A 26,160-nucleotide genomic window follows, 5' to 3' on the forward strand; every position below is an offset into this window, starting at 1 on the left:
CCTGCTAATGTGTCTGCGTTCAAGCTGCTTGAGTTTCCCCTGCTTGTTTTTTGCACTCTTCTACTACATGTGAGATTGACTCTGTGCTTTCTGGCAACTTGGAACATCCTCGATGTTATTCTGCCCTTTGAAAAAAATATGTACATTGGCCACAGCCTCTTCACTTTCTCTTTTGTATTGCTTCAATAACCACTTAACCATCAGCTGCCTCAACAGGTGAATTGTTCCACACTTTTCTAGTCTTGGAAGTCCCGTGTTGTTATTTTGAGTGTGTGATTTGTGGGAGGGGGAATAACTGTGATCACTTGGTAACCTGCGCCTATGAAATAAAGTGTCTATTAGCCTCTCGGTGAAATAAGATAAATCTCCACGCTCTGTAGAGACGGTGTTTACAGGAGAGACTTCATTGAGGTAAATAGGATATTAAATGGTACAGGTGAATGAGTATTCCTTCAATATCAGGGTAGGGAGACCAGGAGACACAAATTGATTTTGAATATATTTAAGAAGGAGATAGATAGATTTCTAGACACAAAAGGCATCAAGGGGTATGGGGAGAGAGGGTGAATATGGTATTGAGATAGAGGATCAGCCATGATCATATTGAATGGCGGAGCAGGCTCGAATGGCCGACTCCTGCTCCTATTTTTCTATGTTTCTAAGTACTGGGAGGATGAAAATGTATGGAGTAATGTCCGAGACCAGGTATTGAGACAAATACATGAGGGGCATTCAAATGTCGCTGGATGCTATAATTAGAAAGTTAAGGCAAAAGAGGGTTGAGCTTCGATGGGCTTGTATTAACACTTAAAGCAGGATGTCTAGATAGAATGTACTAAATCTCCTGTCAGTCCAAGTTATTAACAAATTACCATAAAGCTGCAGGTCCTGTAACTTGCATAATTGTCAAATGCCAGTGGAAAACCCTGGTTAGACCACACCTGGAGCACTTTGAGCAGTTCTGGCCACCACACCTTAGGAAGGATATATTGGCCTTGGAGGGAGTGCAGCGTAGGTTTACCAGAATGATACCCGGACTTCAGGGGTTAAGTTACGAGGAGAGATTACACAAATTAGGGTTGCATTCCCTAGAATTTAGAAGGTTAAGGTATGATTTGATTGAAGTTTTCAAGACATTAAGGGGAACAGTTAGGGTAGATAGAGAGAAACTATTTCCGCTGGTCGGGGAGTCTAGGACTGGGGGCAGAGTCTAAAAATTAGAGCCAGACCTTTCAGGAATGAAATTAGGAAACACTTCTACACACACAGGGTGGTAGAAGTTTGGAAAATTCTTCCGCAAACAGTTAATTTTAAATCTGAGATTGATAGATTTTTGTTAACCAAAGGTATTAAGGGATATGAGCCAAAAGCAGGTATATGGAGTTAGGCCGCAGATCAGCCATGATCTCATTGAATGGCGGAACAGGCTCGAGGGGCCAAATGGCCGCCTCCTGTTCCTATGAAACTTAGATCCACAGCGGGAAGAAAATATTAAAATAACTGATACCTCCCAGTGAGTTGCAGATTTGTAATCTAGAGTTTAATGAGTAATTGTAAACCACTTAACTTTGTTTAGTTTGTGATCTAAGCCTTTGTTTGGATTGCTGCTTCCTAATTTACTGAGATGTTTGTTACTGATGCATACTTTATGCACTATGTTACTGGTGCATACTCTATGCACTGTAGAATCGAGCTGCAGACTGACCACGTGGTACCTATGAGGAAAGGAGCGTCCACCCTTTGGCCTAAATAAAAACAGAAAATGCTGGAAACACTCAGCAGATCAGGCAGCCTCTGCAGAGCGAGAAACAGAGTTAATGGTTCAGGCCGATGACCCTTCGTCAGAACTGGCCTCCTAAGCCTGGGCAAAGCGAGCTCAAAGCTCAGGCACTTCAGCCCTATTCGCGCTTAAATTTCCTCTTTGAATTTTGTGGACTGAGAGGATTTTATCGCCGCTGCCTCCTTGGTGGGTAAATCCTAAATCAGAACCCCAAGATCTGTTAGTATCGACAACTTTGAGATATATTCAAATTAATAGTATCGTGGAGTTAAACTTTATCCGTGACTACCTGCATTTGTGGCTCCATCTACTCCGCTTCTGCATTTTGTTCATACAGACTGTAGTGTATGTACCCGTCTACCTTTAAGAGAACTATTGTATGTAACCGTCCACCTTTAAGAGAACTACTTTAGGTGTTGCACTACTTTGTTGGCTTCTGTATACTGTAATACCGACGGTGACCACACCGGTATATAAGTGCTGTGTCAGGATTATTGGGCAGATTCGCCCTGACCTTCGAATAGTAAAGTCCTGTTTTAAGTTACTCTTGGAGTCTGCGTATTAATTAACTAAACAACCCACAGACTTTACAGTGGCGACGAGTCCGATCGTACCCTGCGGCAACAATACTTCCGAAGCAGTTAACGAGCGTCGAGAAGAGGCAACCGCCCTCGTCATTCTGCTGGGAGAAAACTCGAGTCTGCAGAGCTGGAAAGGAGGAAGAATTCAGAGACAAAGACTTCCATCAGCAACAGGCACTGACTGTCCCTTCTGCCACGGTGAGGAGTGAGCCGATCAGCACGAGAAGCAAGGCGGCCACGGTGACTGTGAGTAAGGGAAAAGTAAAAAGAATAACCGGAGGATAAGGGCGGTGCACTCGACCACGGTCGAGGGGGAAAGGAGCCGGACAGAAGTCGGGCCCAGAGGCGCTGAGACTGGGGCAGCGTGGAGCAAGGAAGCCGCGGTACAGACAGGCTGGGGACGCAACGGCGTCGTGAGACAGCTAGACCGCGACCGGCGAAAAAGGCCGGGCAGCGACCGAAGCCACGAAGCGCTGCGACCGGGAGCGTAAGCGCGGGAAGATATAAAAACTCAGCCGCAGCCGGGGAGGGAATCACCGGACTGCGAGAGGGCTGGGAGGCGCGATTGGGAGCCGAGCGAGCGGGAGAGGCAGAACCGACCAAGGGAGACTGAGCGAGAGCCAGTCCAGCGGCTGAAACTGTTCGCCGTCAACGGGGTGTACCCAGCGCCGGTAGAGCCGAGCGAGCGGGAGAGAGACAGAGCCCGAGCAAGGGGAACTGAGCGAGAGCCAGCCCAGCGGCTGAAACTGTTCGCCGTCAACGGGGTGTACCCAGCGCCGGTTGCCCTGCCGAGAAAAGGGAAAGCACTGAAGCCGACGCGCAGGCTGTGAACCTGAAAGCCAGCGGCCGTCGCCCATGGGGAAAGTGTACCCCTCCCGCCAGGGGAAGAAACGCGGGAAGCCGCCATTAGGCGGAGAAGACGACAGAAGCGGGAAACCGCCATTGAAGTGGGCGGGGAGAGAAGATAAGCGCGGGAAACCGCCATTTTCGCGGGAACCGCCATCTTGGAAAAAAAAAGAAAATTTAAAGAAATAATTCGTGGTGTTATCAGGAAGAGAGGAAGATGCCTAAGCGTGGTAACATCAACGATTTTAATTCCGAGGTAGAAGACTGGGCCACGTATGTGGAACGCATTGAGATCTATCGTGAGGCCAATAAAATAGAAGAAGATGACAAAGCTATAACCTTGCTAAACTCGATGGGCGCGAAGACATACGGGCTCTTGAAGCATCTACTATCACCAGCTAAACCGGCGGATCAGACTTTCGATGATATTGTGGCTGTTCTGAAGGATCACTTGAACCCCACACCGTTGATGTTGGCGGAACAATTCAAATTCTATGCGAGAACGCAAAGGAAAGATGAAAGCAACGCAGAATACTTGGTCGAACTGCGTAGACTAGCGAAACACTGCCAGTTTGGAGGGAATCTGACAGAGGCATTGCGAGACAAGTTCGTGTGCGGAATGTCGAAGGAAGAAACACAAAAACGACTGCTCGAAGAGAACGATCTTACACTTGAGAAGGCTGTCCTTATTGCTGCATTGAACGAAGCCGCAGCGAAAGGAACGGCGGAAATGCAGCTAAAGGCAGCGGCACTCAGGGTGCAGCAAATTACTTCGGGTACAACGAAATGCTATCGTTGTGGGAAGACAACACATGACCAGAACCAATGCTGGTTTAAAAACCAGGAATGTAGGAAATGTGGCAAGCTCGGTCACATAGCTAAGGTATGCCGGTCAGGAAAGAAGACCAACAATAATGAGTCACCACAAAAGAGGTACAGAAAGGTACATGAGGTGACTAGGAAGAGTCCGGAAGAACAGAATTCGGACTCACACTCCAACTGCAAGGAACTGGATAGGCTGAGAATTCACAATGTGAGTAATGAAGCTGACCGACAAGCTATCTGGATCACACTACCGATTGCAAAAGTCCAAGTGAAAATGGAAGTGGACACCGGATCGGCGTTGACGGTCATGAATAAGCATGATTATAAAAAGTTATTCAAGCATATTCCCCTACGGGATACGGAACTAGTATTGAAGACATACACGGGGCACAAAGTATACCCCATCGGAAAGATAGAAGTCAAGGTGAGATACAAGGACAAAGAGCACCAAAGGATGGACCTGTATGTGTTGCCTGAGGGAGGTCCACCACTTCTGGGACGGGAGTGGATCAGGAAAATAAAGATAGACTGGCATTCACTAAACACCATGACGGTAGATTCCGGAAAGGAAGATGTCAAACCCGAACGGTTGTCCAGAATATTAGACGAAGCTAAAGAGGTATTCCAGCAAGGACTGGGAACACTGCGAGGAATTAAAGCAAAGGTTAAGATTGCAGAACATGCAAGCCCAAAATTTTTCAAAGCCAGATCGGTACCTTACGCGATACGACCTGCTGTGGAGGCAGAACTGGAAGAACTTGAACGATCAGGGGTACTGTCAAAAGTGGACTGGAGTGAGTGGGCCACGCCCATTGTTCCCGTCATGAAGTCTTCACCAAGTGACAAGCCAGGGGGACCGGGGAAGGTCCGCATCTGCGGAGACTTCAAGATCACAGTGAATCCGGTGCTTCACACGGTACAATACCCGCTTCCGCGGATTGAAGATATCTTTGCTTCGTTGGCTGGAGGGAAACACTTCACCAAGATAGACCTGGCACAGGCATACTTACAAATGGAAGTCGAGGAAGAGTCGCGTCAGTACCTCACCATCAACACACACAGAGGCTTGTATCGTTATAATAGACTGGTTTTTGGGGTAGCTTCGGCTCCGGCAATTTGGCAGAGGGCCATGGAGCAGGTATTACAAGGAATTCCAAGCACGCAGTGTTACTTAGACGATATCCTGATTACGGGAGAAGACGAGGAAGAACACCTCACAAATTTGAAACTGGTGCTCACTAGGTTGAAGGAATATGGCCTTCGAGTTAATCGCAAGAAATGTGAGTTCTTCCAAAAACGGACCTCGTACTGCGGTCATGTCATTGACCGAGAGGGGCTGCACAAGTCACCTGACAAGATAGAAGCTGTCGTGAAGGCCCCCGCTCCGGAAAACGTATCACAGTTAAGATCATTCTTGGGGTTGATTAATTATTATCACAAGTTTCTGCCGAATCTATCCACGGTGCTGCATCCGCTGAATGCTCTGTTGCGGAAAGAAGTACCATGGAAGTGGAGTGAGGAATGTAAAAAGGCCTTTCGCAGAAGCAAGGCGTTGATTACCTCTGAAGAAGTGTTGGCTCATTTCAACCCAACGTTACCTCTTCGTCTAGCTTGTGATGCTTCCCCCTATGGAATTGGAGCAGTACTTTCACACAAGTTACCAAATGGCTCGGAAAGGCCAGTGGCATTCGCGTCCCGATCATTGACCTCCGCGGAGCGAAATTATGCTCAAATAGATAGGGGGGCCCTCAGCCTTGTGTGGGGCGTAAAGAAATTCAATCATTACCTGCAGGGCAAGAAGTTCACATAACTGACAGACCACCAGCCGTTGGTGTCCATATTCAACCCTAACAAGGCCGTTTCCACCATGACAGCGCAAAGGTTACAGAGGTGGTCCGTGTTACTTGGGGCACACCAATATGACATCGAATACAAAAGGTCCAAACAGCATGGAAATGCTGATGGGTTATCGCGCTTGCCATTGCCGATAGTAGAAGAAGCGACTACAGTGGACCCGGTAGAGATGTTCCACTCATCCATAGTGGAATGTCTACCAGTAACAAATTCGATGATCGAAAACGAAACAAGAAATGACCCGACTCTCTCACGAGTCTATGATTTAACGGTGGAGGGATGGCCAGCACAGGGCGAACCAACGCTGCCAGCATTTTCGCAGAGAAAAGAACAGCTGTCAGTGTGTCGAGGAACCCTGATGTGTGGATCTAGAGTGGTGATTCCACCCAAACTTCAACAGAAGGTGTTAAAGGAGCTGCACGAGGGACATCTGGGTGGAGTGAAAATGAAGAACCTAGCAAGAGCGTTTGTGTGGTGGCCAGGTATTGATGGGGACATCGAAGAAATCACTAAGAGCTGCCTAGGATGCCAGAAGGTCCAAAACGCGCCACCACAGGCTCCTCTGCATCCATGGGAGTGGCCCTCATCTCCTTGGCAAAGGGTACACATCGACTTTGCTGGTCCATTTATGGACTCAATGTTTCTAATAGCGGTGGATGCACACTCCAAGTGGCCGGAGGTAATAAAGATGTCCACCACCACCACGGAAAAAACCATCACAGTGTTAAGGACCATGTTTGCTAGGAATGGGCTGCCGGAACAGATCTGTTCTGATAATGGACCGCAATTTGTGTCCGAAGAATTCAAGAAATTCTTAAAGAGCAATGGGGTTAAGCACTACACGTCAGCCCCATACCATCCCGCCTCCAATGGATTGGCTGAAAGGTTTGTCCAGACCTTCAAGAAGGCCATAAAGGCCATGGGTAATGAAGCCATTAACTTACAACATAAGGTGGATAGCTTCTTGTTGGCGTACAGGAATGCAACACATGCGGTCACAAATCAAACTCCTGCCATGATGTTTTTTAATAGACGACTAAGATGCCGGCTGGATTTGCTTAAGCCAAACGTCAGAAGGGACATAGAGAACCGGCAATTCCAGGGCATGAATGAAAGGCCAACTAGATCTTTTCAGATAGGTCAACAAGTTTTGGCCCGGGACTACCGTACCGAGAAATGGCAGCCTGGAACTATTGGAAAAAGGCTAGGGCCGTTGATGTATACGGTGGACATTGGGGACAGTATAATAAGGCGCCATGTTGACCAGATCATAGGGTCAGCCACAAATGGCCAACCTACTCCACCACCTTACACGGTTAATGTTGAGACAGAGATACCCAGAACACCTACCTCCGATCTGGTAATACTGGAATCAGATGAACCTGACACTGTCCTTCAAGCCGAATCGACCTTGCCAGAAGCACCTACTACCCCGCCGGGAGTTACGACACCACCGAGGCGTTATCCGGACAGAGTCCGGAAACCTCCAGAGAGACTGAATCTCTGAACTGTCTTGCATAAAGTTGTATATATGTTATAATGTATGTTTAATGGGGAATCAGTATGTTGTAAGCTAAAAAGGGAGGATTGTAGTGTATGTACCCGTCCACCTTTAAGAGAACTACTTTAGGTGTTGCACTACTTTGTTGGCTTCTGTATACTGTAATACCGACTGTGACCACACCGGTATATAAGTGCTGTGTCAGGAGTTATTGGGCAGATTCGCCCTGACCTTCGAATAGTAAAGTCCTGTTTTAAGTTACTCTTGGAGTCTGTGTATTAATTAACTAAACAACCCACAGACTTTACACAGACATCCTGCCACAAATGACCAACCTTTTTTTTTGAGAAGTTGTAGCTAAGTCTTATGTATTGTTTTAAAAATACAGTGTGCATCACACTTGTGTGACATTGTGATCACGCATCGCAGATTTGAATCTGGAGAACATAGGAACAGGAGTAGCCCAATTAACCCTGTTTGCAGAAGAGAGTTCCAAACTTCTACCACCCTTTGTGTGTAGAAGTGTTTCCTAATTTCACTCCTGAAAGGTCTGGCTCTAATTTTTAGACTCTGCCCCCTAGTCCTAGACTCCCCAACCAGCGGAAATAGTTTCTCTCTATCTACTCTATCAGTTCCCTTTTAATATCTTAAACTTCGATCAAATCACCCCTTAACCTTCTAAATTCCAGGAAATACAACCCTAGTTTGTGTAATCTCTCCTCGTAATTTAACCCTTGGAGTCCTGGTATCATTCTGCCAAATCTACGCTGCACTCCCTCCAAGGCCAATATATCCTGTGGCGCCCACAGAAGGAGGCCATTCGGCCCATCGTGCCTGTGCCGGCTCTTTGAAAGAGCTCTCCAATTAGTCTCACTCCCCCCTGCTCTTCCCCCACACCTAGGTTACCCCCACCTCCCATTTTGTAAGTGAATCTTACAGAAATATTAATTTCTTGTGTAAATTGATGACATTTGTAATTTGTAGGCATCCTAAAGGCCAAGATCATTCACTTCCAATGTTACGCTATATGTGTTGCTGACATACTGGATGTCATGTGGTGTATTTAATACAGAACATTTAGCGACATTGCTCCCTGCTGCTGACAGGAAATAAAAGTAATAAATCTATCTATTAAGCCACTGCCGTGTCATTCTGAGCTGCTTACTTGAGGTGGGAGAGTTCATACTGATGGAGACATTTTTAATTAGCTGCAGGCCGATGCCTGAATGGTCCGGTCTGGTCGTTCTGGCACAGAACGGTGGTATGATCTCATTATTGTAAGCCATTGTGCTCAGACACCCGGCCTCCCGTAGTGCTATATTTAATAGAGACAAACAAGCCCGGTATGAAATGGAGTCAGGTCAGATGTTAATTCACTGTTTGTCAAAAGATTTTAAGTTTGAGGGTCTGGGTGGAACAGTGGATTTAGACGTTTTGCCTTTGCTGGCCACATACCATGGCGCTCCACTGGCCACCAATAAAGCTTAAGTGAGTACAATAGCAAAATACTGCGGATGCTGGAAATCTGAAATAACAACTGAAAACGCTGGAAACACTCGGCAGGCCAGGCAGCATCCGTGGAGAGAGAAACAGAGTTAACGTTCCAGGTCTGGGACCCTTCATCAGAACATCTGATGAAAGGTCTTCGACCTGAAGCATTAACTCTGTTCCTCTCTCCACGGATGCTGCCTGGCCTGCCGAGTGTTTCCAGCGTTTTCTGTTGTTATTTAAGCTTAAGTGAGTGAGTGCGTTAACTTGCAAACATCTCGAGCTGCCCATGCTAACAGCTCTTGGTGGCATCTAGCCACCACTGAGGAAGCGGTGATGAGACGGTCCTTTCCAAACCTCCAGGCCCAGAAAATTCAAATGGTGGCAAGGCACCAAGTTTGGTGGAGTATGCGGAAGGAGAATTTGCTAGTAATTGTTACAGTTTGTGTTGAGCATGTAACTATTTTGCCAGTCAAAAACTCGGGAATGTCAAAAACTATTAGCAATAATATTGGGTCCAGATTTTGACAGGCTAATGGGTCACATGACTAAACCCTAAATCCCAGAATAAATGACTGCCTCGTTATCATTCTTTACATTAGCAGCATGGGCTGGAAGGAGAGCTGCCCTCCAACGGCTGTGGAGACAGTTTGGTGTTAGTAGATATTTTTTTCGGTTCTCTCTAGTCTTTAATCCATCCTTAAAGAAGTGTGTTCCGTCTCTCCGCCAAGTTGCTAATGCACGTCGTTGCCATTCCTCTCGCAGATAACCATGTGCCGTACCCTGCGTTGGCAGATAACTCATCGTTCGACGAAGACAGCAGTGATGCCCTTTCCCCAGAGCAGCCAGGAAGTCAGGAGTCACTCGGGTCATTGCCATCCCCTACAGAAGCGAGATCCGTTGATCAGCACCATCCCCTCCCCACTTCCCCAACCCAGGTACGGGTCTTTCACTTTCAGGCAACCTCCTGTATTAATTTTTTCATGTTGAAGATCTGCGGGTCATCTTTGGCTTCAATCATTGCCTCTCTCCTGGCTCGTGGTAAATTTGCCATTGCTTCTTCCCTAAAATGTGTTGGTATATGTCAGGGAACTGCAGCAGCTCGGCAAGGCTTCTTCGGTAGCACCTCCCAATCCCGCGACCTCTTCCACCTAGAAGGACAAGGGCAGCAGGCGCATGGGAACGCCACCACCTCCAAGTCCCCCTCCAAGTCACACACCACCCTGACTTGGAAGTATATCGGCCGTTCCTTCATCGTCACTGGGTCAAAATCCTGGAACTCCCTCCCTAACAGCACTGCGGGAGCACCTTCACCACACGGACTGCAGCGGTTCAAGAAGGCGGCTCACCACCACCTTCGCAAGGGCTATTAGGGATGGGCAATAAATGCTGGCCTTGCCAGCGACGCCCACATCCCAGGAATGAATAAACAAAAACTGTTCACTGGCAGCGCCAAGTACTGTAACATGAATAAAAATTAGAGTTTTAAATATAATTTTTTTTTTTTTTTTAAAGCTCCTTTTTAAAATAAATGATCTGCCTGTTCCAGTCAGAAGTTGGCAACATCCTCTAGACAGAAGGATGGTGGGGGTGGGTTCCAGCTCCCAAAACAAAGCTACTTTTACTGCCCCACCTCTTCCTGGGTGAGGTTCCGTGGACTGGCAACACCTTGCCTCTAAATGGAGTGTTGGCGAGCTATTCAGCTGTGGCCGGTGTCGCCGCCACGAGGTTTTTTGCCTCATGGCTGAGATGACCTTTCCCGTTGAAACGTGTTTTCCTAACACGTGGCTCGAGGCAGGCCGGTTCCTGGGTGAGTGACGTCAAAAACAACCTCGCTCTCTCTTCCGCTTCTACATTCGAAGCCTGCTGCCAGCCTCCAGCAGCGCAACGAGATCGGCAGAGAAGGCAATTCTGATGGCGGATTATGGAGACCCACAGAGAGTGGGTCTGCACCGCTGCCCAGACAAGGCCACTGGGGAGTTTTACATTACAGAATACTTACCAACTGAGAGACCCATGTATTTGCAGCTGCCAGCACTGCAGTATAACAAAAGTAACCTTGGGGAGATGTGGTACAAACATAAAGAGGTGCTCCTAACAGCTGAATGCCACTCTGCTTTATGGTGATCAATAATTATTCATTTTTGTGCCGGTGTACGCAAGCAAATGTACAAAAGTGATAATATTCACCATGTGTGACCAGAGTCCAAAGACCTTTTGATGGATTGTATAAAATCCATCTTACAAACGGCAACCATTCCTTTTATAAATCTGATTTCTGGCCCAGATCTAGAAAATGGGGACTTTGGGGGTGCAGTGGGTAAAATGCTGGCCTTTCACCTCTGACCTCTGAGTTTTAATCCAGCTTAGACCGTGGCTCAATGGTAGCACTGTCGCCTGAGTCAGAAGGTTGTGGGTTCAAGTCCCACTCCAGGGACTTGAGCACAAAAATCTCGGCTGTTGGAGGTGCCGTCTTTTGGACGAGATGTTAAACCGAGGCCCCGTCTGCCCCCTCAGGTGGACTTATTTCGAAGAAGAGCAGGGGATTTCTCCCTGGTGTCCAGCCCAATATTTATTCATCCACTAACATCACTAAAACTGATTATCTGGTCATTTATCTCATTGCTGTTTGTGGGAGCTTGCTGTGCGTAAATTGGCTGCCGCATTTCCTACATTCCAGCAGTGACTCCACTTCTAAAGTACCTCATTAGCTGTGAAGCACTTTGGGGCGTCCTAAGGTCACGAAAGGTGCTGTATAAATGCAAGTTATTTATTTCTACAGGAAACTTTCTGGTATCCGGCACGGACGGGACCGACGTGGTGCCGGTTCATCAACAATTCCGGATAACCGAACGCTATAGTAAAAGATACGGAGCTCAGAGCTCCGTATAAAGCAACAAACCCTGGCTTCAAAACAATCGGCACAAGTTGCAAGCGTCTCTGTAGCTTAGCAACAGCTTCAGCTACACCCTTGCACAGCAACAAATGGAGTAAAAAAAGTAATAAAAGTAAAAAAAAGTTACCTGAACCGACTCCTGAATTTTGCCGGTGGATAGAGCGTTCCGGTTATTTAGGGGCCGGTTAATCGAAAGTTTCCTGTATTAGACTGAAGGATGAAAGTAGCCACCCTAGCTGTAAGGGTCATATTTGAAATGAGTCTCGTTCCTCAGGGATGTGGACCCACAGCAGAAAGATGCCCTTAAATCAGCACCACTTGGCGATCTGATTCAGAGATGACCACAGGATGGCTGTTGTGAGAAATGGAAAAAAAATTGCATTGGTCCAGTGGGGGTACTCTTCAGAGCTTGGGGTTGAGGCTGAGTAAAGGTGTGAGTCTGCATCTAACTATGGTTTCCCTGACTTGGGAGTGCTGGCACTGGGTTCTCAAGTGTTCCAGTTCCCCCCAGCACTCCCGTTGAGCGCAATAATGCGCACGTCACCGAATCACTATTTACCAATCATTGTGTGCAATGTAATCATTGTCCAGTGAATGGATGGCATGTTCTTGACCTCCCGCTAACGTGCCTATGGCCCGTATTTTCCGATCCCTACTGGTGTGTGCGAGCTGTGTACACACCCGTAGGGACCTCGCAAGTGCCGGTTTCAGGCATGCACTGAAAACCGGCACTTCCGATCTGTCAAGAATGCTCTTGATAGATTGGACGCCTGCCCTGGAGAAGGGCCTCTGCGGGCGGGAGAGTTCCGCTTTCTGCAGAACCTCCGCCCGCTGAAATCCCTTAGAAACTTACGCCTGGTAAAAGCAGGTGTAAGGCCTGCTTTCACCAGCATAAGAGTTTAAAAAACGTTTAAAAAAAAAATAAAAAAATGTCACTGATTTATAATTTAAAAATACTTATTAAAAAAAGGTAAGTTTATTTTTAGCCCTGTAAAAAACTTAATTTTTTTTTTCAAAAAATAAATTTTTGTTTAAAACATTTAATTTAATGTAATTTTGACTAATTTTAAAAACTTGATTTAAAAAAATTTTTATTTTAATGTTTTGACGTGTTTTTGGAGTGATCGCCATTCATACTTTTGACAGGTCTAAGCTGTCAAAAGTATGAAGGGAGATTCCCTTCTTTCATTGGTTCCCCATGGCCCACGTGATCCCAGGGACGCTGGCGAGAACCGCCTGCACCCCTGGGATAGCTGGGCCCTCTATGCATTCCGTAGAGCAGAGGCTCAGGAGTGGAGATGGCCGGACCTCTGGAGTCCTCGGGTAAGGGCGTAGATTTTTTTCCAGATCGGAGGCCTCCGCACGCAGGAAGCCTCCGATCGGAAAATACGGGCCGTGGAATTTGACGCTCCATTTCACAATGTGCCCCACTTTCTGCCTGGTTTCCACTGATAGACAAGGCAGCAGTATACTTTTGTTCTGCAATTTGAGTTCTTCATCGATGCCTCTTCTCTTGCATGCATCTGCCATGTGCCACTCTTAAGGCTAAGTTGGCAAAGCAATCAGCTGCTCCCACCCCTGCTGCCAATTCTACTCTGGAGCCAGCTGGCTAAGGAGGTGCATGTGACCAGCCCAAAGTGACTATATCCCCAGTGTCCCAGACCGCCACTGAGAAAGGAGATTGGGTTTCTGGAGACCAACGTCCTACCACACACCATGATAGATTGCACCCGTACACACGAGCACTGTGGCATCCACTTTTGGCCGCCTCCTGTTGCTCTGCAGTTGACAATTGGGGAAAATAAATGAGCCTGCGCAGGGTCTAAGTCGGTGTCAATGTAAGCTAATGTAATAATACCTCAAACATTTTTGAAACATGGCAGTGGCATATTGCTCGTGCCACTGTGAGCTGTGGCAGCAGCCCCCATGTGCAGTGACAATCTCGGCCGAGGCACCACCTGGATAGCAAGGGCTTTGCTTCAGAGTGTTAGTTAAATTTTAGGCAAGTATTCATTCCACATTCATACTTCCTTGCAGTCAGTTTTGGAGCAAGGCTGGGCGTCACCTGGTCCTTTGGAAGGAAATCTTGTTAGGTGGGCGGAAAATATTGTGTTTTTTTTTAAAAAAAGAGAAACTTCCTCAAAAAATGTATTGGCATGTCTCTCTCTCTAGCAAGATTTTGTATCGCTTCCCATTTCCTTCCCAAGCTGGATTAGGACCGATGTTTTGTCGCCTTTTTTATGGTTGCCTTGTTCTCTTGCAGTATCTTGTATCATTGCCAACTGGGACAGAATTGAGCAAGTTCAAACCAGTGTCTGACCAACAGATGGCAAAATTGGCAAATGGTGTGCCATCTCCAGCTGCCAAACCCACGCCAACACTCATTAAGGTAAGCAAATCTGGGGGAAACTTAATAGACCGTGGGATCATGTGGTGATGTTTTGCATCATAACAAAATATGCGGTTGGAATTCTTGAATTGTGCAGAGCTAATAGGTTGACCAGATGTTGTTTACACGAAGTTGTGTGGTCCAAAATCTTTCTGTTTACTTGTTTGTTTCCTTGCCAACTTTCTCCCCTCCTGTCCTGTCCTGTAGAAGTTGACTCCCTGCTTGGGGTATGGTTTCTGCACGCAGCTTGATGTCCAATGCCTCTGCCAAGTGATCATTATTTTTGTGCGACTCTTCCTCATCAGTGATGTTGGCCAGCTATTCATTTACAGGAGGTTGAGCCGATCCTGTCCTGTCCTTACCTCACACAGTCTCACTTCTGGTCACTGGATAGCAGTGGGTACCCCGGCAGAGCTGTCCCCTCCCTCATCCGGCAGAGCTGTGGTCAGTCGAAGTGGCCCCCAACCTGGTTGAGAGGGGCGAACTCCGCAGGCATAGGATTGAACCTGAAACCTGCGGTGAGTGTCTCAGTTCCTGACTCCCTAAAGCCTTTCCACCATCTACAAGGCACAAGTCAGGAGTGTGATGGAATACTCTCCACTTGCCTGGATGAGTGCAGCTCCAACAACACTCAAGAAGCTCGACACCATCCAGGACAAAGCAGCCCGCTTGATCGGTACCCCCATCCACCACCTTAAACATTCACTCCCTCCACCACCGGCATACCGTGGCTGCAGTGTGTACCATCTACAAGATGCACTGCAGCAACTCGCCACGGCTCCTTCGGCAGCACCGCCTAAACCTGCGACCTCTTCCACCTAGAAGGACAAGGGCAGTAGACGCATGGGAACACCACCACCTCCAAGTTCCCCACCAAGTCACACACCATCCTGACTTAGAAATATATCGTCGATCTTTCATCGTCGCTGGGTCAAAATCCTGGAACTCCCTCCCTAACAGCACTGTGGGAGCACCTTCACCACACGGACTGCAGCGGTTCAAGAAGGCGGCTCACCACCACCTTCTCAAGGGCAACTAGGGTTGGGCAATAAATGCTGGCCTTGCCAGCGGCGCCCACATCCCAGGAAGGAATAAAAAAAAGCCCTGCAGGTCTGTATGGCTCAGCTGCCCGTTGGATAAACTCACTGAACTCTCTGGGGCAAAGCTCCTTTGAGTTATTTTAACAAATCTGTTTGAGCTTCACCATGGCCTCGTGCGAGGTAATTGTCACCCAGTCACCAGAAAACTGGGGTAACCAGTTCCAAAAACCAGTTGGTAAAATTTTAATTTCTAAATCGAGCCCAACCCCCCTGCTCCCAGCCAGATAAAATACCACTTGCTTATTCATCAGGCCAGTAAATAATGGGCACTGATGTGCAAACTGCTAGTGGTATTTAGTTTGTGGCCGGGCGTCAATTGGTGAATTTTCTGGATCCGATGCTGCAAGTTCCAGAATTTGTTGATCCAAGAGCTGCCAACACGTCTTTTGACGACGTCAAAACATCTGCAGTTAAACATCTGCAGGGCGGAATCCTTGTTTTTATTTAAGATTAAAAACTTTTTTTTGACGATGTTCTGACCCACACGACATGACAACTGTCAAAAGATTTGACCGCCCTTATATCTGTGTCTGGTGGATTGTGGAGAAAGACATGCTTCTGAGCATTGATCAGTGGGAGCAGTCAGTTTTTTTTAGATTTATTGTTATTATTAATCACGTCGCATTTTCAAATCTTTAATTACTTAATATGACGCCATGCTGAGCAGAAACTGTGACAAACTCTCCGGGCAGCGGCAGATATTTTTGATGCTTGACAGTAGTTCCGTACCCAGAGGCACGCTGGTTATGAAGGTCTTCAGTGGATAGCACTGCCCCACCGGCAGAAAGGGTATGTACAACTGAGCTGGGTTGAGGGTTGAAGGATGAGCGTCAGTTCCCAAAAGCTTTAGCAGTTCAGACCTTAACTGCCTTTCCGTGTACCTGACTATTTCGAGCATCAAAATTTCATATCATTCCCTTCGGTTTAGGAGCTGCTTCCAGCCCTCGACTCCTCTGCCTACCTCATGGCTTTTCACCACCTTGCTTCATAGAAACATAGCAGATAGGAGCAGGAGTAGGCCATTCGGCCCCTCGAGCCTGTTCCGCCATTTAATGAGATCATGGCTGATCATCCAAATTCAGTACCCTGTTCCTGCCTTCTCCCCATATCCCTTGATCCCTTTAGCCTTAAGAAATATATCCAACTCCTTCTTGAATATATTTAATGAATTGGCCTCCACTGCCTTCTGTAGTAGAGAATTCCACAGGTTCACCACTCTCTGGGTGAAGAAATTCCTCCTCATCTCTGTCCTAAATGGCTTACCCCTTATCCTCTGACTGTGACCCCTGGTTCTGGACTCCCCGACCATCGGGAACATCCTCCCTGCATCTAGTCTGTCCAGTCCTGCCAGAATTTTATAAGTTTCAATGAGATCCCCTCTCCTTCTTCTAAACTCTAGCGAATACAAGCCCAATTGACCCAATTTCTCTCCATACATCATTCCTGCCATCCCAGGTATCAGTCTGGTGAATCTTCGCTGCACTCCCTCCATGGCAAGAACATCCTTCCTCAGATAAGGCGACCAAAACTGCACACAATACTCAAGGTGTGGTCTCACGAAGGCCCTGTACAACTGCAGCAAGACATCCTTGTTCCTGTACTCGAACCCTCTCGCTATGAAGGCCAACATACCATTTGCCTTCTTAACCGCCTGCTGCACCTGCATGCTTACCTTCAGCGACTGGTGCACAAGGACACCCAGGTCTCTTTGCACTTCCCCTTCTCCCAATCTATTGCCGTTCAAATAATAATCTGCCTTCCTGTTTTTGACACCAAAGTGGATAACCTCGCATTTATCCACGTTATACTGCATCTGCCATGCTTCTGCCCAATCACCCAACCTGTCCAAATCATACTTCCTTACGTCCCATTTGTCCTTTTAATGCCCTTTTTGCTGAATGAGGTGATCTTTGTACAGCATCCAATCATTTCTCATCTCTTTCCAGCTTGCTAATAAACCTGTTTACAAGCTATTAAATCCACTAACCGCTGCTTTAGTGATCGGGGTCAGCTTTTCTGCCTCTTGATTTTCACCGCTGTCTCGTTCTTCAATTTGTGAAGTTTGCTCTGGGGGGCTCGCTTCTGGTTACCAGAACTGGTGCTGGATCTATACCTCTTAGCAGGTACTGACTGACCTCCTGTATATTTCCAGCATTTTCTGTCTTTATTTTGGGACTGGGGGCATAGTCTTAAACATTAGAGCCAGGCCTTTCAGGAGTGAAGTTAGGAACCACTTCTACACGCAAAGGGTGGTAGAAGTTTGGAACCCTCTTCCGCCAACGGCAATTGATGCTACGTCAATTGTTAATCTTGAAGTCTGAGATTGTTAGATTTTTTATTAACCAAAGGTATTAAGGGATATGGGGCAAAGGTGGATATGTGGAGTTAGATCACAGATCAGCATGATCTCATTGGATGGCGGAACAGGCTCGAGGGGCTGAATGACCTCCTGCCCGTTCCTGTGTTCCTACTCCCGAATTTCTCTTTTTTTGTCTCTCCTGTTTAACTGAGCCATACAGACCAGAACGTCCCTGGTTCAATCTCCAGTGCGAGCTAAGCTAGCTGATCGTGGCCGGGTTGGGTGGTTACCCCAGTCCAGAGCGGGGTGGGAAGGATCAGTCAGGGCTCCTGCTGCCGATCACTGTCCAGCGATCCCTCTTGGAAAACCGCGCCTCCGTGGACTTTGTGAGGACGGAATGTCCTTGGCTTTCGCGGCCACTGTGACCAAGCAGCCTGCTGTCACTCGTTATTCAGGCTCATATGTTACGGGTGTACCGCGGAAGGCGATCCTTGCTGGTGGCACTGTCAACACCTTCAGGAGGGGTGAAAATTGGCAGCAAGAGAGTGGGGAACAAAGTAGATAATGCCACGGTGATGGGGTGGAAAACGTGCCTGAGATACCGCAGCCTATTGCGTCAATCACAAACGCCACCTGTCATTTATAGAGTTGACTCTTCTGCCTGTGTCAGTTGGTTATGGGAGGATTAATCCACATTAATATGTGTATGTGATTTGTTGAAGTTTAATTCCGGCAGAAAGATCCTATGGGAATAATCTGCGAGTGCTCATTCCCAGCACAGGTCTGATGGAGCTGCTGGACATGCCCCTGTCGCTGGAGTGTTTGTCTTGATTCTATCCATTGTTGTACCATATAAATCTTGCCTCCTTCTTGAGTATTCAAGGAGAACTCAGTTTGTATTTCATGAACCCCCCCCACCCCACTTGCAGCAAAGCCAACCCAAGACGGCACGCGACAAGAACCAGCGGAGCAAGAAGCTGAAGGAGCCAAAATCCCGAGTGAAGAAGCTGAAGTACCACCAGTACGTCCCCCCAGACCAGAAACTAGAGAAGGCCATGCTGCCTCTGGACACGGCCTACTCCAAACTACTCCAGCAGCAGCAGCTCTTCCTCCAGCTCCAGATACTGTGCCAGCAACAGCAACATTACAACTATCAGACCATCCTCCCGGCACCTCCAAAGTAAGAGCCCCCGCCTGCATGCTGCTTTTGGACTAGAATTGTTTTAACGCCACAATTTATCGGCTCGCAAGATTTCTGACACCCGTAGCATTCTGATCCGCCTCTGAAAGCCTTGTCGGCCAGTGCCGCACGCGATGCAATATTGAGCCACACCGGGCCGCGGGGCCCCAGGTTTAGTTCCCTGTCTGTGCTGAGTGAGCTGATCTCGGGCGGGGACATCAATTGAGCCTCATCACTCCTGCCCTAAGGAGAGGGGGGGTTGCGAAAGGGGGGAGAAAGAGAGTCGGGCGTCCTGCTTCTGGCTGCGACACCGTTAACCCTCCTGGAATGTGCGTGTGAGTTTGCGCGCGAGTGTGTGTAGAATAGGGCCCTGTTGCGGGGGCCCACCACAGTCGAGGACGAAAGAACATAAGAAATAGGAGCAGGAGTCGGCCATTCTGCCCCTCGAGCCTGCTCCGCCATTCAATAAGATCATGGCTGATCTTCGACCTCAACTCCACTTTCCTGCCCGATCCCCATATCCCTCGATTCCCTCAGTATCCAAAAATCTATCGCTCTTTAGTCTTGAGTATACTCGATGACTGAGCATGCCGACACTTCCTGGGTGGAAATCAGGGGGCTAAATCAGCAACAGTCAGCACCTTTGTGAGAGGATGGGGCACGGGAGGGGGGTGGGGGTGATGCAAAAATGGAACTGTACATTTAACTTTTTTGTTCTTCCCCCCCCTCTCCCCAGTTTGTAAATGTTGATGCAGTTACTGCTGGTCTTGAAGTGTCACCTTCACAAGTGTGACCAGTGAGAACACTTCGGCTGGTTCCCCTCTGTTGCCGTTTGTCAGTGAAATGAAGTAGCCAGTGTGGCTGAAGCCCCCACACGCGTTTCTTTTACTTCAGCTTCTAAAACCATGCACTGTCCGTCCTTTCCCCATAGTGTCAGCCGTGGCTCAGTGGGTAGCACACTCTCTCACCTCGGAGTCAGAAGGTCGTGGGTTCAAGCCCCGCTCCAGAGACTTGAGCATAAACCTAGGCCGACACTCCCAGTGTGCGGTGCTGAGGGAGTGCTGCACTGTCGGAGGTGCCGTCTTTTGGATGAGACGTTAAACCGAGGCCCCGTCTGCTCTCTCAGGTGGATGTAAAAGATCCCATGGCCACTACTTCAAAGAAGAGCTTGGGGAGTTCTCCCCGGTGTCTTGACCAATATTTATCCCTCAACCAACATCACAGATGATCTGGTCATTATCACATTGCTGTTTGTGGGAGCTTGCTGTGCACAAATTGGCTGTCGCGTTTCCTACATTACAGCAGTGACTGCGCTTCAAAAAATACTTCATTGGCTGTAAAGCACTTTGGGACGCCCTGAGCTCATGAAAGGCACTATATAAATGCAAATCAATCATTCTTTGATAGAGTGACGGTATTTTGTGCACACTGTATTTGATACAGAGCGCTGTGTAAAAGTATGATAACTGCTTCCTCCGGTGTTGTGGAACGTCGTGAGCCAGAGAGCATTACATCTCGTTTGTATCTTAATTTCTTTCTAATTTCTTAAAACGAAGCCTTTGCTTTGTGTCCCCTTTTTGCAAACAACGTGACCAAAGTGAGGCTTTAGCGAGTTTCCATCATTTCCCCCAGATTTCTCTCCTTTCTCCCATCCTCACAATGCTGCCTCTTGCTGGGGTCTGGCTCCACGGTGCTGAAAACCCCCCAGTGCTTCACCCAAAGTGCCGTCCGTCCAGTGTAAGTCCAAACCATGAATGTCCGCAGCTTATCTGACCTGGTGGTACGCTTGCTGAGCCAGTGTTTTGGAAGGCCTTTTCTGATGTGCCATTCCCTTCGCCCACAAGTTTCCTATTGGTTTATGCAGATAGGCCGCTAGGGTTAGACGAGGAAGAGTGAGAGGAGGCTCGTGTGGAGCGTAGACCAGTTGGGTCAAATGGCCTGTTTCTGTGCTGTAAATTCTATGCAGTTTATGTCTGTCGTCCGCTACGGTGTTGCCGGGTGATTGCATGTGGCAGTGGTCGTCTGTCCGTTAATGGCTGTCTTTTCATTCTGCCTTTAGGCCCAACAGTGACCATCAATCAAACAGCAGTACTGCCCCAGTGAGGACACTGACTAATAGCACATCATCATCGGGCTCGGGTGGACTAGCCCGGCAGAACAACTGCACGCCCGCCATCAAACCACCGGCGTTGCTGCCCTCCAACCTCGATGACCTGAAGGTCAGTTGCATTCTACCTCTGATGTGTTACAAGGCTTTGCTTGTCCTTCTGTTCTGTCGCTCTGTATGTTGTGAATGACTGTATGTTGTGAATGACTCTGTGTGTTGTGAATGACTCTGTGTGTTGTGAGTACGTAGAGCAGGGTGACCATACGACCCTGTTTTCCGGGGACATTCCCTAGGTGAGTTACTGTGTCCCCAGGCAAACAATGTCCCCGAGTAGACTAGAGCCATATTTATTGGAATATATGCATATCGTACCATTAGACATAATCACAGTTTCAGGTCAATGGACTGAACAGTGTTGTATTATTTATAAACGGCGTCTGAATGCGCTTCAATAGTGTGACGTCACATCCGCGGTAATTATATGCACATTTGTTTTACATTTGTAGTGTATATGTGCTGCTAAAAAAAATTTCCTTGCTACGCTGCAGAGCCTACATGTTCCGTCCTGGCTACTTTGCTGTGCTCCCACCATGTGTGTTCCCGGATATGGTTTAGAAAATATGATCAACCTAATGTAGTGTATCTCTCTGTAGAACTCTTCTCACTCTCTCCCTCCCTCAAATTTCTGTCCTTTCCTCTCCTGGAGGTGGTGATTCATACTGGGACAGTCCTACAGTACCTTACCTAAATAATCCCTCTTGTGTGAGCCCAGACAGCGAGGCTGTTGAACTGTGGGAGGCAGAGCCTTACAGCTGATCTCACTGGGATCACTGAAGAGGTGGCCAACTCGACACGTACCTGAGATTGAGCCTGCACTTCCTCGTCTGCCTGGCTTAGTCCCACTAACGGGGGAATTCCCCCGTTGAGCAATTGAAGGAACTTCAGTCACTATCTACTGACGGCTGTAATGATGGTCTTTTAATGTGGCCTTAAGATGAGACGTTAAACTGAGGGCCCCGTCTGCCCCCTCAGGTGGATGTAAAAGATCCCATGGCACTATTGGAAAAAGAAACAGGGGAGTTCTCCCCGGTGTCCTGGATAATATTTATACCTCAGCCAACATCTAAAACAGATTATCTGGTCATTATCACATTGCTGTTTGTGGGAGCTTGCTGTGCGCAATTTGGCTGCCGCGTTTCCTACATTACAACAGTGACTACACTTCAAAAAGTATTCCATTGGCTGTAAAGCACTTTGGTACAGCCTAAGGTTGTGAAAGGCGCTACATAAACACAAGTTCTTAGTGTTCGATGGTTTGTTAATATAGGCCTAGTGAAAGTTGTAGAGACAGACCTGTTGGGATGGACAAAAGCATTTCTGGTCTGTGTGAGCTGCTCTTCGTATCTTGCACTTTGAGACGGGTCTGGGGAAGGAAGTGGCAGGAGAGCTCGAGAATGTCTTGTTGAGGTTGAACTTCATGTGACAACCCACTGAAACTGCTAATCGGACAGATAGTTATGGTGAGACACTACATTGGCGTACGAGGAGACTACCAAAGAGCAATGGCACTGTTTTACAGTCACATCACCCGCTCACACTGCCTTCCTGATCTGTACTGGGCCGTCAAGCGCTATCACACAACCAGAGGCTTAGGGCGTCCTAACAGCAAGAAGAAAATATCTGAGGGTATCTTGTGCTCGTGCATTTCTTAGTTCCTTGTTACAAATGTTGCGGCTGTACTAGATATTCTCTTGAGCTCAGCCTCACTGATCTCTGCAGTAAGTGGACCCCACGCCCATTATGATCAGGACTTTACCGCACTGCCCTATATCTAGTTCAACAATAGCGTGGCTCGCGTTGGAACGATAAAACCCCTTTTTATCTGAACTGGACACTATAATCTTGCGTGTGCCACCACATGCTTCTCCGTGTTTAGAGAAGGCGAACTGAGTAACATTGGCAAGGCCAAATATAAATCAGCAGGCGGATTATCTTATCAGCAGTAAGTGAATGAACAGAGTAACTATTTACAATGAATTGCAGTTTATTGTATAAAGCTACTTGTGACGTGGAAAATAACAAAACACTGCTAGTGGACGAAATTGAACTTTTCTGACCGATACCACCTCTGAACTTGGCCACATTACGATTGGAAGGGCATTTTCACTTCTTCTTCTTGTCTCCCTTACCAGATCTTCTAAGCTGACCCAAGCCGTGTGCTCATTTGGCCTTTTATTTCCTACCTGATCGGGAGGTCAAGGCCTTGGTTTCTGGCTTGCTGTCAGCTCTCTGTCCAGGGATTGGCCAGCTGAGCTGCAGATGTGCCCAGCTCCCGCCGCCCTGGGTGAGCGTTGCTTGTTATTACCCCCGTCCTGCAAAGGTGTTTTTTTTTTTTTACTGTTTGCTATTTTGGACTCTGGAACAGAAAGAGGCCATTCACCCTCTCGCGCCTGATCCGCCTTTCAATTAGATCATGGCTGATCTGCATCTCGGCTCCATTTACCTGCCTTAGCTTCATGTCCTTGATGCCCTTACTTAACAAGTATCTTATCGATCTCAGTCTTGAAAGCTCCAATTGTCCCAGCATCTAGAGCCTTAAGTGGGAAGAGTGTTGACTATTTCTACGTCCCTTTGTGTGACAAGGGCAGACTTTCTGCCTCCAGTGATGTAGATCAGAAGCTTCGAAGCAGAAACAAAAAGCACTACAGTCGCTGGTAATGTAACACAAGGAGTGACAGTAACTGGATTTGGTTCCCATTAAGGCTTTCTCCTTTACAGACTGTTGCCTATTTTATATTTATTGTAAGCAATTATTCAGTGAGCCAAGGCGGTACGTACCTCTCTGAGGCCTCTGCCTTTGGCCCATCAGTTAACAGAATGAGACCTTGGGCAGACTGCTGTCGGATTCCTTTTTCCTCAGCGGGAGGCGCCCTGACCGCTGCTCGCCCCCGCCCCGTCTGCTGCTCGCCCCCGCCCCGTCCACTGCTCGCCCCGGCCGCAGCTCACCCCCACTGCCGCCCCGTCTGCTGCTCGCCCTCGCCCCGTCTGCTGCTCGCCCTCGCCCCGTCTGCTGCTCGCCCTCGCCCCGTCTGCTGCTCGCCCTCGCCCCGTCTGCTGCTCGCCCTCGCCCCGTCTGCTGCTCGCCCTCGCCCCGTCTGCTGCTCGCCCTCGCCCCGTCTGCTGCCCGCCCTCGCCCCGTCTGCTGCCCGCCCTCGCCCCGGCCGCGGCTCGCTCCTGCCCCGTCCGCTACTCGCCCCCGCCCGCCCCTCGGTGAATCCTTAATGTAAACCCGCGTCCTGCCATTTCTTGGCATTTTTGTAATCTATTCTAAACAAAAGCTGACCATTTTTTAAAAAAGTAATTCACTTGCCGACCTTAAATTGATAAAGTAACGTTTCTGGCGTCAACCGTGTTTGTCACAGTTTACGGGAATGCAGTGGGGAAGGATCGAGAGCGCACTCGCACCATATTTGGGTCTGGGCAGGAGCTGATGTTCAGATCATGAGGTGGAGGCGGGGAAAGAAGGGAGTTGTTATTTCTAGACATGGAATTGTATACCAAGGGCTCAATGGATTTGGCACGTGATCAGCTATCGGAATGAGCTAGAAAATTGATATTTCACATTAATACAAACAGCAGGAATTACATCAACTGCAGTCTCTATTTTTGGAATGAATCGCGATATATTTAATGTTTTTCAAATCCACTCATCGTAAGAAAAAGAAAGACTTGCATTTCTATAGCGCCTTTCATGACCTCGGAACATCCCAAAGCGCTTTACAGCCAATGAAGTACTTTTTGACGTGTAGTCACTGTTGTAATGTAGGAATTTGGCAGCTAATTTGCGCACAGCAAGCTCCCACAAACAGCAGTGTGACAATGGCCAGATCATCATCTGTTTTTTAGTCATGTTGATTGAGGGATAAATATTGGCCAGGACACGGGGGAGAACCACAGGTAATACACTATTCAATCAGTTGCCATATAAGGCAATGTTTCTGACAGCTCCACGTTTTAAATGAGGTTTTATCTTTACCTTGATCACACCCTAACTATTCATCGAAAGTTTGCAGAAGTTAGCATCTCTTAAGCTACCCGAGAGGTGTAGTGGTTGTGACACTGGACTAGCAACCTGCAGGTTGACTGTCCACCACAACAAGAGGTGAAACTGAATTCAGTAAATCTGGTCATTTATCCCGGATTGCCAGGGATCAAGGGATATGGAGAGAAGGCAGGAACAGGGTACTGAATTTGGATGATCAGCCATGATCTCATTGAATGGCGGAGCAGGCTCGAGGGGCCAAATGGCCTACTCCTGCTCCTATCTCCTATGTTTCTAAAACCCCACAGGCTCACGAACGTCCTTCATGAAGGGGAACTTGCTGTCCCTACCCAGCCCGGCCTACACGTGACTCCAGTCCCACACTCTTTACACGCAGAAAGCCCACCTTGCTTCATTAGGAAGCCTTTCCTTGGCAACTGGAGGATGGGCAAGAAATGCAGTCTTGTCCCATCACCCACGTCTTAAAACTGCCATTACCCCAAACCTTTACTGCTGGATATTGTGATTCTGCATCTGCACTTCCCAGCACTACTGGTTCTTCAAACAGTAACTCATCTAACCGCCCGTCGCTATTAATAACCAGCTGTTAAAGCAACTTGTAATAAGTGTTTTGTTCCAGTTAGCATCAGTAATTCAAAACCGCCCGCAGATGTATGTGTTTCCACCAGAAATGTTTCCTATTTGAGGCCATGTCACCCCCCTCCCAGATATTTGAGGGGAGAATGGATGGCCCGTATTTTTCAATCGGAGGCTTCCTGTGTGCGGATGCCTCCGATCTGGAAAAAATTTATGCTCTTGCCTGAGGGCTCCGGAGGTCCGCACATTTCTGCTCCCGGGCCTCTCCTGGTGCACGCGCGCAGAGGCCCAGGTATCCCAGGGGCGCAGGCGGTTCGCAAGTATCCCTGGGATCACATGGGCCATGGGGAACCAATGGGAGAAGGGAATCCCCATTCACACTTTTGACAGATGTCTCAGCTTAGATCTGTCAAAGGTATGAATGGGGATCATTCAAAAAACACCCTAAAGCATTAAAAAAAAAAAATTTAAACCCCTTTTTTAAAATGAGTTTAAATTACGTTAATTTATTTTGAAAAAAATAATTAAAGTTTTTTACGGGGCTAAAAATAAACTTATTGACGTAAGAGAACTACTAGGCACTTGGTCTAAGCGCTAAAGCTTTAATCAACTGTTTACAACATGGAGGTCTAGTTGTGTCCTTCACTAGTTCCTGTTAAGAATGTCCTGCGCAAG

The 26,160-nt window shown here is 47.8% G+C and overlaps 1 protein-coding gene across 5 annotated transcripts in view; it reads left to right on the forward strand.

Annotated features, from left to right (window-relative positions):
• The window catches only part of LOC147099018 (myocardin-related transcription factor A-like), a 194,055-nt gene that overhangs the window by 148,323 nt on the left and 19,572 nt on the right, over positions 1-26,160 (forward strand). For all 5 annotated transcript variants that reach the window (XM_085969566.1, XM_085969561.1, XM_085969564.1 and 2 more), the window contains 4 exons: positions 9,641-9,813; positions 14,035-14,160; positions 18,489-18,739; positions 20,799-20,958. In XM_085969566.1, coding sequence (XP_085825692.1) covers positions 9,641-9,813; positions 14,035-14,160; positions 18,489-18,739; positions 20,799-20,958 — 710 coding nt within the window. The remainder of the gene's footprint in view (positions 1-9,640; positions 9,814-14,034; positions 14,161-18,488; positions 18,740-20,798; positions 20,959-26,160) is intronic.

This window comes from Somniosus microcephalus, chromosome 28, assembly GCF_052327205.1.
Source record: "Somniosus microcephalus isolate GS21.2 chromosome 28, FLI_Smic_1.0, whole genome shotgun sequence".
Lineage (NCBI taxonomy): Eukaryota > Metazoa > Chordata > Chondrichthyes > Squaliformes > Somniosidae > Somniosus > Somniosus microcephalus.